The 12,549-nt window shown below is 42.3% G+C and overlaps 1 protein-coding gene across 8 annotated transcripts in view; it reads right to left on the minus strand.

The window, feature by feature from the left end:
* Nucleotides 1-4,566: 4,566 nt before the first annotated feature.
* Nucleotides 4,567-12,549, minus strand: part of SFMBT2 (Scm like with four mbt domains 2) — a 60,521-nt gene continuing 52,538 nt past the window's right edge. For 7 of the 8 annotated variants that reach the window (XM_087873585.1, XM_087873588.1, XM_060686417.2 and 4 more), the window contains exons 19-21: nt 9,860-10,087; nt 7,959-8,084; nt 4,567-6,397 (exon numbers count right to left, since the gene is read on the minus strand). In XM_087873585.1, the coding sequence (XP_087729711.1) occupies nt 6,257-6,397; nt 7,959-8,084; nt 9,860-10,087 (495 nt within the window). In that variant the 3' untranslated portion in view covers nt 4,567-6,256. The remainder of the gene's footprint in view (nt 6,398-7,958; nt 8,085-9,859; nt 10,088-12,549) is intronic. The other variant, XR_015728836.1, reaches the window with a different exon arrangement.

The following is a 12,549-nucleotide window of genomic DNA, read 5'->3' on the forward strand; positions in this document are numbered from 1 at the left end:
GAAAGTTCCGTTAAAGGGGGCAAAAATCACTTAAGAAATTAATCCTTGCTTAGCAAGATAAATTTTGGGCTCGTAAGTTGAGGACTACCTGTAGTTTTGTGAGCAAAGGAAGGATATTGTGATTCTAAGCTGTTCACAACTCCATTTGAAGCCTCTTTAATTTCAATGCACACCAGCAGTTTCGAAGCAAAGAATACGAGTGACTTAGAGAAAAAGTGAAAAGTGACTTCCAGGAAAAGGAAAAGGAAAAAAATGGGCTCCAAGATCACCACAGATGGGGATTGCAGCCAAGAAATTAAAAGACGCTTGCTCCTGGGGAGGAAAGCCATGGCAAATCTAGATAGCTTACTAAAAAGCAGAGACATCACCCTGCCAACAAAAGTGCGTATAGTCAAAGCTCTGGTTTTCCCAGTTGCAATGGATGGCTGTGAAAGTTGGACCATAAGGAAGGCTGAGCGCCAAAGAATGGAGGCCTTTGAACTCTGGTGCTGGAGAAGACTCCTGCAAGTCCCTTCGACTGCAAGGCGATCCAACCGGTCAGTCCTAGAGGAGATCAACCCTGACTGCTCTTTAGAAGGCCAGATCCTGAAGATGAAACTCAAATCCTTTGGCTACCTAATGAGAAGGCTACCTCATTGGAGAAGAGCCTAATGCTGGGAAAGATGGAGGGCAAAAGAAGACGGGCACGGCAGAGAAGGAGGTGGCTGGATGGAGTCACTGAAGCAGTCGTTGTGAGCTTGAATGGACTCCAGAGGATGGTAGAAGGCCTGGAGGAACGTTGTCCATGGGGTCACGATGGGTCGGACAGGACTTCGCAACTAACAACAACAGAAGAAAAGTGGGAGGGGGAGAGTAGGTTCAAACCATCCTCCTCCCAAACCCAAAATAGCTCAACAGGCGGTGGATGTGTTGAAGTTGCATCAGCAAGGGGTTAAAAATGCTTTGCTGTGCAAGTTGCCACCAAGTCTGTTCTTAACCACCAGGTTACCAAAATAACAAAACACCAGCTTTGTTTTGTTTTTCACTCTGAATGTTGGTTTTTTTTGTCTCCTAACCGTGTTGAGGGTGGGCTGTTTGAATCTGTGGAGATGCTCGGGGCTTGGATTGTGGGGCTGGGCCATCCAGAGTGCCCTTCAGATTGGGGTAATAGTCCATAAATCCTGCCCTATCAGTCAATCACTTAATCAATTTCTAATTTCACATGGCTAAGCTACAGCGAGGTGGCTTTTAAATGCAAAAGAGCAGGCAGCGAGAAAGCAAATTATCTGGCTTGGAGGGTTTTTCACAAGACAGTTGCTTTTCCTGTAATTATCTGAGAGGCATTATTTGATAGTCTATTTAAGAGGGAGGGAGGAAATGGAGAAGGGAGGGAGGCGGAAGGAAGGAAATAGAGAACAGAGGGAGGGAGGGAGGGAGGAAGAAGAAATGAGAGGGATGGAGGAAGAGAAATAGAGAGTGGGGAGGGAGAGAGAAGAGGAAGGAAGGAAAAAGCAAGAAAGGAAGCAAGCAGGCAAGCAAGCAAGAAAGAAAGAGCAGAGAGGAAGGGAGGAAGAAAGGGAGGAGAAAAGAGGGAGGGAGGGAAGGAGAAAGAAAGAAAGAGAAAAAAGAAAGGGAAGGAAGGAAAGAAAGAAAGACAGACAGAAAGAAAGAAAGAGGGAAGGAAGGAAGGAAAGAAAGAAAGAGGGAAGGAAGAAAGAAAATGGAAAGAAAAAGAATGAATAAAAGGAGGGAGGGAGGGAGGAAGAAGGGAGGAGAAAGGAGAAGTAGAGGGAAGGGAGGGAGGGAAGGAGACAAAAAAGAAGAAGAGGAGAGGAGAATATAAAAAGAAATGGCATATTGGATTAAGAATGACACCTATCTCTATCCTTGGACTGAAAATCAGCTGTAGTAGGTTGTTTAGGTTTCTTATAAGGCTTATAAGGCACATTAATTCTGGATTTTAGCATCCAATACATCCACGAAGCAGAAATAAAAACAACAGTTGTATGCCTTTTTCAAACATCCTTTTAAAATGTGGATTGGTACGTTTTGATCTGAAGCAGCTACTGATATAATACACTGGCAATGCTAAATGGATTATCTATGTCTCTGTAAATTGACCTGGGGGGGGAGGGAGGTTTAAACAATATCAGATTCTGAGTGATCAACCAGCTTTTCGTACAGGCAGTCCTTGATTTACCACCATAATTGAGCTACCATTATGGTCGAAAATCATCATGGTCATTAAGTGAGTCACCTTGTGATCGTGCCCAAGTTTTATGACCTTTTTTTGTGTGGTGGTCATTAAATGAAGGTCATGGTTGTTAAGTGAACCCACTGTTTGCTAGGAGGTATTTTTTTTGCTGGAAAAAGGTAGTTTATGTCAGTTTCCAGCAAAAATGTACATAAATCAGTCACATGACTTATTGCGGGAAGCTGCAAACCACCATTGACGGCTCGTTGCCGAGTGCCCAAGATATGGTCATGTGACCACAATGGGGGGCGAGGAGGCATCAGAACTTTGAACCACATTCATAAAATTAGGCTCCATTATAACTTCAAACGGTCACTATGCAATCTGTCATTTTCAGGGAATTGTGCTATGCAATCTGTCATTTTCAGGGAATTGCACAGCAAATATCCTAATGAAGTCAGAAACCCCCGACCCGAACTTTTACTTTTATATAAATAATTATATTTAACATCTGTATCTATATGATACAGAGAAGATATATCAGGAACAGAGAAACATCATGAGGTAAATTGAACAGTGTACAGAACAGTGAAGAAAAAAGGCGGGAAAAAAGGGAAACGCCCCCTTTATACTCACAGTAACCAATCACAGCATAGATTGCCTCATGAATGAGTCAGCACTTTCTAACTCATCGACGACACCTGTGTGTTGTAACCCATTGTACCTTTTACTGTCCCAACTACTAAATTTAATATCCTTACCCATCATAAGTCGAGGACTATCTGCAACCGAAAATTGTTGCTATCTTTTTCAGAAAATAATTTCACCTATTCTTTTGGGCTGGGAAAAATCACTCTAATTATTTATTTATTTATTTATTTATTTATTTATTTATTTATTTATTTATTTATTTATTTATTTATTTATTATATTTCTATACCGCCTTTCTGCCGTAGGACTCAAGGCGATGTACAGTCAAGAAAAATATAGACACACAAACATCATAAAATTGCTAATTAAAATTGTTACTTAGTTTGATCAATTAAATAAAACCCAGAATTAGATAACATTTAAAAAATCATTCGCATGTTTGTATGCTTAGCCCTGCCTGTTGGAACAATTAAAAGAGGGAAGCATGTGAAAACTGCAAAACACGTCCGTTTTATTTGAGCGAGGCACTCCCAGGTGGTCTCAAACGAAGCCAGATATTTAAATCCTATTTTTCCTCCACCCTCCCCCTCAAAAGAAAATAAAAGCCTTTTTAGCGACCACTTATTTTTCCTGCCCATTGTTAGCCTGACGTGCAATTCGTCACAATCCCTGTTCTGTTGAAATGGCATCGTTTTGCCATCCCAACTCCCCAATTGCTTGTAAACCACGGTTTATTGACTATTACCTTGCTGCACGACAGTTTATTATGGTGGAATTTCCTTTAATGGTTCCAAAAAGCCATTTCGCTAAAATACACTTTGTCTTGTCGCCTCCCTCCGATTAGCCTGCACTCAGGCATATTAATTCCAGCACCTTGCAAATTATTTGCGGTTGCACATAGGAGGCGGCGTTACTATACATTTGCGAGTTCTTTTATTGCCTTTACAGCTGGCTTAGCAGAACCCATGTACACAGGTAGTCCTCGACTTACGACCACAATTGACCCTCAACATTTCTGCTGCTAAGCGAGAATCTTGTGAAGTGAATTTTGTCCCATTTGATGGCATGTCTTGTGGTTAAGTGAATCACCGCAGTTGTTAAGTTAGTAACACAGTTGTTAAGGGAATCTGGCTTCCCCACTAACTTCCTTAGGCACAGGGCTTTGCACAGAAATAGGTGCTATGTGTTTCTTTTAAATCCAGCCTGTGAACCCCCTTAGTTTTCCAGTATGAATAAAGAAAGAACAAAAAAAAGCATAATCTCTCAGTTAAGATTTTAAAGAAAACAACAGAGTATCCCTATTTCCATAATACAATTCTCTGTGATCATAGCTTTAATGGTTATAAGCCTTTTTTGTGTGGTAATCTTTAAGCAAATGTGGCGGTCGTTAAGCGAACTCATTGCTCACTAGGGTGCGTTTTTGCCCAAAATCAAAAGCAAGAGCCGTGTTTTGGCAAAACCGCCATAAAACTGAGTCTCGTGACTGCAGAATGCTACCAATGACTGCAATTGGGACTTTGAATGGTTGCTAAGCAACTGGTCATAAGTTGAGGGCTATCTGTAAGAGGAATATTAATTTCGGAATGGATTTTCGGCCAGAGAATGTTGCAGTCCAGCCATCTTTGAAATCTTTAGTTGATGCACAAGAATATATATTTTTTGGCATCAACTAAAAGTATATATATTTTGCAATGAAGGGAAGGTGATGATGGAGAAAGAGGAAAGAGAACAAGGAACACAGATGCTTTTGATAGACTTTATTAACAACAGTTTATGCCTCTTCCAAGTAAAAATTTGGTCTGAATAAAAATTAAAATATAACTCTGCATATATAGACCTTCCCCTTTATTTACATGAAATCATATCGGATAGATTTGTGTCTCTCTATTTACAGATATAGAATCCTGTACAAAGAGTTTTTTAAAAAATCCAGTTTTAACTGCACATTTTTGTTACGTGGTAAAATGAACAACTTGCTTTTCTTTTGCTTTTTTTTTAAACCAGACCATCCCTTCATGCTTATTATTTTTTTTAAAAAAGCCAGAAAATTTAAACCCAACCAATTCTTCAACATGTCAGCAATCATGCTTTTCAAAGGGGTTTTCAAAGGTATTTTAAACAAAGATCTACAACCAGAGTAAAAGTTCAATTCTAGACAAGAGACAGAGAGAAAAAAAATAATGCATCTTTGCATTAAATTTTAATAAGTCACTGCCTCACTCCAACTATACCATGTGAAGTTTTAAATCCCATTAAATCATGGTAGCCACTGCTAAGAATTCTGGGAATTGAAGTTCACATCCCTGTAAAGGTAAAGGTTCCCCTCGCACATATGTGCTAGTCGTTCCCGACTCTAGGGGGCGGTGCTCATCTACGTTTGAAAGCCAAAGAGCCAGCGCTGTCCGAAGACGTCTCCATGGTCATGTGGCCGGCATGACTGAACACCAAAGGCGCATGGAACGCTGTGACCTTCCCACCAAAGGTGGTCCCTATTTTTCTACTTGCATTTTTTCCCTGCTTTCGAACTGCTAGGTTGGCAGAAGCTGGGAGAAGTAACGGGAGCTCACCCTGTTACGCGGCACTAGGGATTCGAACTGCTGAACTGCCGACCTTTTGATCGACAAGCTCAGCATCTTAGCCACTGAGCCACCGCATCCCTCACATCCCTGAAGGATGTTCAAATAGGACAAAGCTCTCTTTTCTTACAACTTGCTTCCCTCTCTATATAAAGTTAACACTCCTATCAAAACCCTAAAAACACAAACTGTATTTAGACCCTTAATTTCCCCCTCAAATTGATTTTTAGAGTATCCTTAAAACTCCAGCCTGATTGCTTTCAAATGTTGCTGGTGCTCCATTACTGGAGTCTTTCAAAAAGAGACTGAAAAAAAAAATTCTGAAATGGGCCAGGGCCTTCTACTCGAGCAGGGGGTTGGACTAGAAGACCTCCAAAGTCCCTTCCAACTCTATTACCTCCTCATGGGCCCACTTCAATTTTTTAAAGGCAGAAACTTCAAAATGGACAAACATTGCAGGATGTCAGGGACGTCTGATGAAAACTTGGTTGAAGCAGTAAATTATTTCTGGATACATTGAGTGAAAATGTCAACGTTGGTTTTTTGGGCTAGGATGACTAATGACCTCAGGCACGAGTTAACCTTGCAAGCTTTGGTGAATTCCAAACTTTGCTTTTATTTAGAGCTGGTTGCGTGCCTGATTCACTTCTTGATCATACAGGGGTGCCCAGCACCTTAAAATATTTATGGCTTCAGCTCAAGATCTTCATTTGGTTCATTTTGTGAGCACTTCTATGCATACACAGAGGCTCCATGTTTCCAAATACCAAGCGTTGAGAAAAAAAAAAGGAATTGCAGCCAAGGCCTTAAAAAACCAGTAAGAAAGCAGAGACAGAAAATCTGCAGAGGGTAGTTGTCAGTTGGCATACTGGGCATAAAAAGCCAGCTTCACCCGTTCGATCTGGTGGCACAGTTTGATGGCTGGGCCAAGCTTCAGTTCCATGCACTCCTGGACCGTCGGGAGTGTCAGAAGGAGAAGGGCTTGTCCATCAATATCCTGCAAAAAAAGGAGGAATAAAGAGAGATAAAGTATATTTTTAGTTAAGGAGGCTTCCTCAGTTGAAGCTTCAAAACACTGGATTATGGGGCTTTTATACAGATTGATCCAGGGATGAAACATCCCTGGGTGTCTGTTAATTGAACATAGGATTTGGCTCAAAAAAAAAAGAAAGGAAATTAATGGGAAATTGAAGGTTAAAAAAAAGGTAAAGGAATCCTGCGGATTTTATTTTGCATAGTCGGTGCCAACTATAGTGGAGGTGTGCATCTCCGTTTCAAGGCCATTGAGCCAATGCTGTCCAAAGATATTTCCACGGTCATGTGGCCAGCATGACATCATGGAGCGCTGTTACCTTTCCACTGAAGTGGTACCTATTGATCTACTATTGATCTATAGATCAATAGATGCCTTCCGCCGTGCCCTTAAAACTTTCTTTTTTCAGCAAGCCGGGCTGGCTTAATATATTTTTTTTAAAATTTTTAATTGGTTTGTTATTTTAAATTGGGGCCAAATTAATATATATCTTTTAAATTGCTTTTAATGTTTGTATTGTATGTTTTTATCTGGCTATACACCGCCCTGAGTCCCTCGGGAGAAGGTGTGGTATATAAATTCGAAATAAAATAAAAAATAAAATAAATAGAAGACCTCTGAGGTTCCCTCCCACCCTATCTGTCTATGACTTATGCTAATGCAATTATGATCCTGTATCAGGAAGTGCTACAGTAGAAAGAAAGAAAGAAAGAAAGAAAGAAAGAAAGAAAGGAAGGAAGGAAGGAAGGAAGGAAGGAAGGAAGGAAGGAAGGAAGGAAGGAAAAAGAAGGAAGGAAGGAAGAGAAAAAGAAAGGAAGGAAGAAATAAAGATAAAGGAAAAGAAAGAAAGGAAAAGAAAGAAAAAAGAAAGAAAGAGAAAGGAAGGAAGAAAAGTAAAGTTGTGGGTGCTTCATCATAGGAGGTTTTTAAGAAGAGACTGGACAGTCACTTGTCTGAAATGGTGGAGGATCTCCTGCTTGAGCAAGGGGTTTGACTAGAAGACCATGAAGGTCCCTTCCAGCTCTAATCTGATTGATGGATGAAAGGAAGGAAGGAAGGAAGGAAAGAAGGAATGAAGGAAGAAAAAAGAAAGAAAGAGAGAGAGAAAAAGAAAGAAAGAAAGAAGGAAAGAAAAAGGAAGGAAGGAGGAAAGGAAGAAAAAGAAAGAGGAAGAAAGGAAGAAAGGAAGAAAAAGAAAGAAAGAAATGAAGAAAGAAAAAGAAAGAGGAAGGAAGAAAGAAAGAAAGAGAAAGAGAAAAAGAAAGAAAGAGAAAGAAAAAGAAAGAGGGGAAAGAAAGAAAAAAGAGAAAAAGAAAGAAAGAAAGAGAAAGAAAAAGGAAGGAAGGAGGAAAGGAAGAAAAAGAAAGAAAAAGACAGAGAGAAAGAAAGAAAAAGACAGAAAGAAATGGGGAAAGAAAGAAAGAAAAAGAAAGAGAAAGGAAGGAAGAAAGAAAAAGAAAGAAAGAAAAAGAGGGAAAGAAAGAAAGAGAAAGAAAGAAAGAAGAAAGAAAGAAAAAGAAAGAACCTGTTCCTGAAAGATTTTGGCAAGGGGAGCGCAGTCGGTCAGCCGGAGGAATTGCACCACATCGGTCACCGTCCATTCCAAGGGGTTGCTCTCTAGGATGAGTTTCTCTTCCACAGCCTGCTTGATCTGCAACGAAGCAAAATTGGGATCACAATTAGGACTGTTCTCAGTGATCGATTCTGGCTCCTTTCCTAGTCAGGATGTCCTCTGATATGTTTTATAATACATCTGAAGTAATTAATATACAGTTAATCCTCGATTAACTGTTTGTTTAGAAACCATTTGAAGTTACAACGGCACTGAAAAAATTGATTTATGGCCGTTTTTCACTATTAACGACTGTTACCCCATCCCCATGGTCATGTGATCAAAATTCAGAAGCTTGGCAACCGTCTCAGATTTATGACAGTTGCAATGTCCTGGGGACATGTGATAACCTTTTATGACCTTCTCACGAGCAAAGTCAATGGGGAAGCCAGATTCACTTAACAACCATTTTACTAACTCAACAACTGCAGTGATTCCCTTAACAACTGTGGCAAGAAAGGTGGTAAAATGGGGGGGGGGGGCAAAACTCACTTAACAAATGTTTCACTTAGCAACAGAATTGTTGGGCTCAATTGTGGTTGTAAGGCAGCAATTCCCTTAACAACTATGGCAAATATGGTCATTAAATGGGGAAAAATTTACTCTAACAACTATCTCGCTTAGCAACAGAAATTTTCGACTCAACTGGAGTCAAGGACCACCTGTACTATTGGAAACCGTATTTCTTTAGGATGGATTAAGAATCTTTCCCTGTTTGCATTTATTTGAACTCTGTTCCTTTCTTTCTTTTATATGTTTTGTACCTGTTTTGGCTTGTATTTTTTTAAAAGTTCAATACTTGAAAATGCCTGGAGTCCCAGAATTCCTTAGCCAGCCTTGCTTAGGTTCTTTCCTAAATAAGCATAAGTGTGCTCCCTTGTGGAAACTGGCTTGGATAGACCACGTAAAGATGGATGTGCCCTCAAGCCCTGTTGTGGCCTGCCAGCGGCCAACGGAGCTGGTGGCAGACTCGGACATGAGGAGGTTGGGGAGGAACATGGGCCAGTCCTGGAGTCTGGGGAAGGCTCTGCGTCGGAGGCAGAGAGGGAGCCAGGGCCGTCCGACAGTTATCAACTACCTTCGGAGTCGGAGATAAGTGGGGCTGAAGAACAGCTGGAGCCTGTTCCCAATGTGCGCATGCGCAGAGCTGCCAGGAGAAGGGAACAGTTAAGGAACAAGGGCCGACTCAGGAGTAAGGGCACAGGTGGACAGTGAATGGCCCCTCCCATAGGGAATAAAAGAGGAGCGACAGGGGAGTGGAGTTTGCAGGAGACAATTAGTTCATTCCTGAATTCTTGCCAAGTATTGCAGTGTCTAAAAGATATCGGCCTGGCCACTCTCCAAGCCTGATAAAGGTCGGTAATTGTGAACTATCTTGAAAGCCTGAGGAAGAAGAGCAAAAAGGGAGTGGTGTTTGAAGGAGACAATTAGTACGTTAGTGTGAAGATTTGCTTATCTGAAAGACTCTTTGACTCTATTTCCTTGTACAGGGTTGCCTCTGGAAGCTATCGGCCTGGCAACTATCCAAGGATTGATAAGGTCTGTGTTTGCAATTCACCCTTGAAAGACTGTTTGCTGGGACTTTGCTGGATGTGAATGCCAGGAATTCACATTAGCCAAAAAAAAAAGAAGGGTGGGGGGGAGGTTTCTGGACCAAGCCCAACCAAGTTGGTTTCCCCCTGAAAAAATCCCCACAAAGCAAATGAACAAGGCCTACAAGACAGAAAACCAATGATTTCCAAGGGGCTGTTTTGGAGTGGTTCAAATGTTGGATGACCCATCAAAAAGCAAGGTATGGCTATCCAGCCACTTACCTGCCTGGTTCTCTCACTTTTGGCATGCAGGAAGGAAAGTGCCTTCTGGGCTTGCCTGTCCCTCTCGGGCCGAGCCACATGGATGGAGCCTCTGCTGCTGCGTAACTTCATTTTGGTCATTGGTATGGCCAAAGGTATGTCCTCCGAGGAGACGTCCGTTAGATCATCCTGCAATTCTGGGCTGGTTTCCTCGCTCCACGCGGTGTCTGCTTCTTCCTCGTCACTCTCCTGCCATGGAATTGAATTGAATTGAAGGATTATATTTGAATATCCCCTGGAGGAGATGACCCGGCTGAGCCCGAGGGAGGGGTCAAATGCGTTATCAGTCTTGAGTCTCTTCGTGCCCACAAGAGATCTAAGTCCAGCCCCCCTTGAATTCCCATGACTCTTATCTACTATCAATTTGCTTTGACCATTCAGATTCTTGAGCGGTGCGGTGGCCTAGAGGTTGTGCTCTTGCCTCACAATCAGGAGGCCGTGAGTTTGATACTAGGTAGAGGCAGATATTTCTCTCTCTGGGCATAATGAGAACATATCTGCTGCAAACTCCACATTGGCGACAGGAAGGGCATCCGGCCAGTAAAGTTCCATTCAGTTACCCCAACTCCACCCCACAAGGGATTACAGGGTCATTAAACGACAAAGAAGATTAGCAGGTAGTTCAGATTCTTGTAAAGAGCTTAAGTTTGCAATAAATTCTTATGTTCATTTGAACTGCCTGGCTTTCCTGATTTCCGCGTTTGATACTCCCAAATTAAACAAAGGACTCCCAGCAGAAAACCACATTAAGAGAAATCAGCACACTATCACCTTCTCTTCTACCGACGATGTGATAATTAATAATAAATAGCTGTTAATAAGGAGAATGAAAGGTAATTGGATGAAACTAATTACCCGATAAAAACCCAGAGGGCAACACCAAGTGTTTCTTGGGAGAACACCGTTTTGTACTAATTTCCATTAAATCAAATAGATAGCTAGACGCTGAAGAGATGTTATTCCATTAAATAGGAGCCAAGGTAGAGAAACTGCCTTTCCTTATAATCACTGCTTTTCAAACTTGGCCATTTTAAGACACGTGGACTTCCAATTCCCAGAATTCTGGGAGTTGAAGCCCATGCGTCTAGTTTGCAAAACATGGCTCTGGACAGCTGTAGTGTGTGTGTGTGTGTGTGTGTGTGTGTGTGTGTGTGTGTGTATGCATATAAATGGCTCTGTGTGTGTATGTGTGTTTGTTCCAGCATAACTCTGGAACGCCTCGAGCAATTTCAACCGAACTTGGTACACAGATGCCTTACACTCTGGAAACAAATACTGTGGGGGTAAGACACCCCTAACACCTCTCAGGGTGTGTGTTCTGTTAAGATACAGCCTGTTGTGCTTTAAAATGGCTTCTACTGTACTGCCTTAAAATGGCTTCTACTGTGCAGCACAGTGGAGTTGCCATGGTAACGGCTTCACAGTACTCCACAAGGGGGCTCCCTCTGGTAAGGGGGAAAATCCAACATTAGAAATTACATTTTGTCAAACATTTTTAACTAATTTAATTCTCGCCAAAATCAGGGCTCAGTTGCTCTTACTGTCTAATACAGGATTGGGATAAATAAATACTCGGGCAATGCCAGGTTATCAGCTAGTTCAGGGGTCTGCAACCTTAAACACTCAAAGAGCCATTTGGACCTGTTTCCCAGAGAAAATAAAACACTGGGAGCCACAAAGCCTGGGTGGGCGTGGCCAACTCAACATCACTCACTTCCACCAGTCACATGACCCCCTAGCCACACCTACCCAGCCAGTCATTTAGGCAGAGAACCAGTTGTTAAAAAACACAAAACCCTTTTGACATCTCTCCCTCCCTCCCCCCTCTCCCGCCCTCTCTCTCTGTATCTCTCTATGTCTCTCTCTCTCTCTCCCCCTCTCTCTGTATCTCTCTGTCTCTGCCCCGGCCACTTCTCCATCACCTGCCGTCGCCCTTACCTTCTCAGGCCAGGCGAGGAGTGACTGGGAGGGGAGGGCAAGAGGCAGGGCCAGCCAGTGGTGGGATCACCCGACAGGGAGCCACAGCAGAGGGCCCAAAGAGCCACATGCGGCTCTGGAGCTGCAGGTTGCTGACACTTGAGCTAATCTAATATAAAAAAGAGACTGTAGAAAGAGCGCAGAGAAGAGCAACGAAGATGATTCGGGGACTGGAGGCTAAAACATATGAGGAACGGTTGCTGGAACTGGGTATGTCTAGTTTAATGAAAAGGAGGAAGGGCTAAGGCTGACATAATAGCAGTCTTCCACTATCTATGGGGTTTCCACAAAGAAGATTAGGTCCACCTATTCTCCAAAGCACCTGAAGGCAGAACAAGAAGCAATGGATGGAAACTAACCAAGGAGAACCTAGAACTAAGGAGAAATTTCCTGAGAGTATCAACAATGAACCAATGGAACAACTTGCCTCCAGAAGTTGTGAATGCTCCAACACTGGAGGTTTTTTAGAAGACAATGGACAAATGTTTGAAAAGGTACAGGGTTTCCTACCTGAGCAGGGAGTTGGACTAGAATGTTCTGTCCCCGTACCACGCACACACACCCACAGATGGCCCGGAGTTAATAAGCCACACGACAAAACTCTTTGATGATAAAGCTGGCAGCAATCCAGTGGCTAGCTGCCAATTCAGACTTTACTCACACAAAACAAAGAT

Source organism: Pantherophis guttatus, chromosome 7 (assembly GCF_059756535.1).
Source record: "Pantherophis guttatus breed Tessera chromosome 7, ASM5975653v1, whole genome shotgun sequence".
Taxonomy (NCBI): Eukaryota; Metazoa; Chordata; class Lepidosauria; order Squamata; family Colubridae; genus Pantherophis; species Pantherophis guttatus.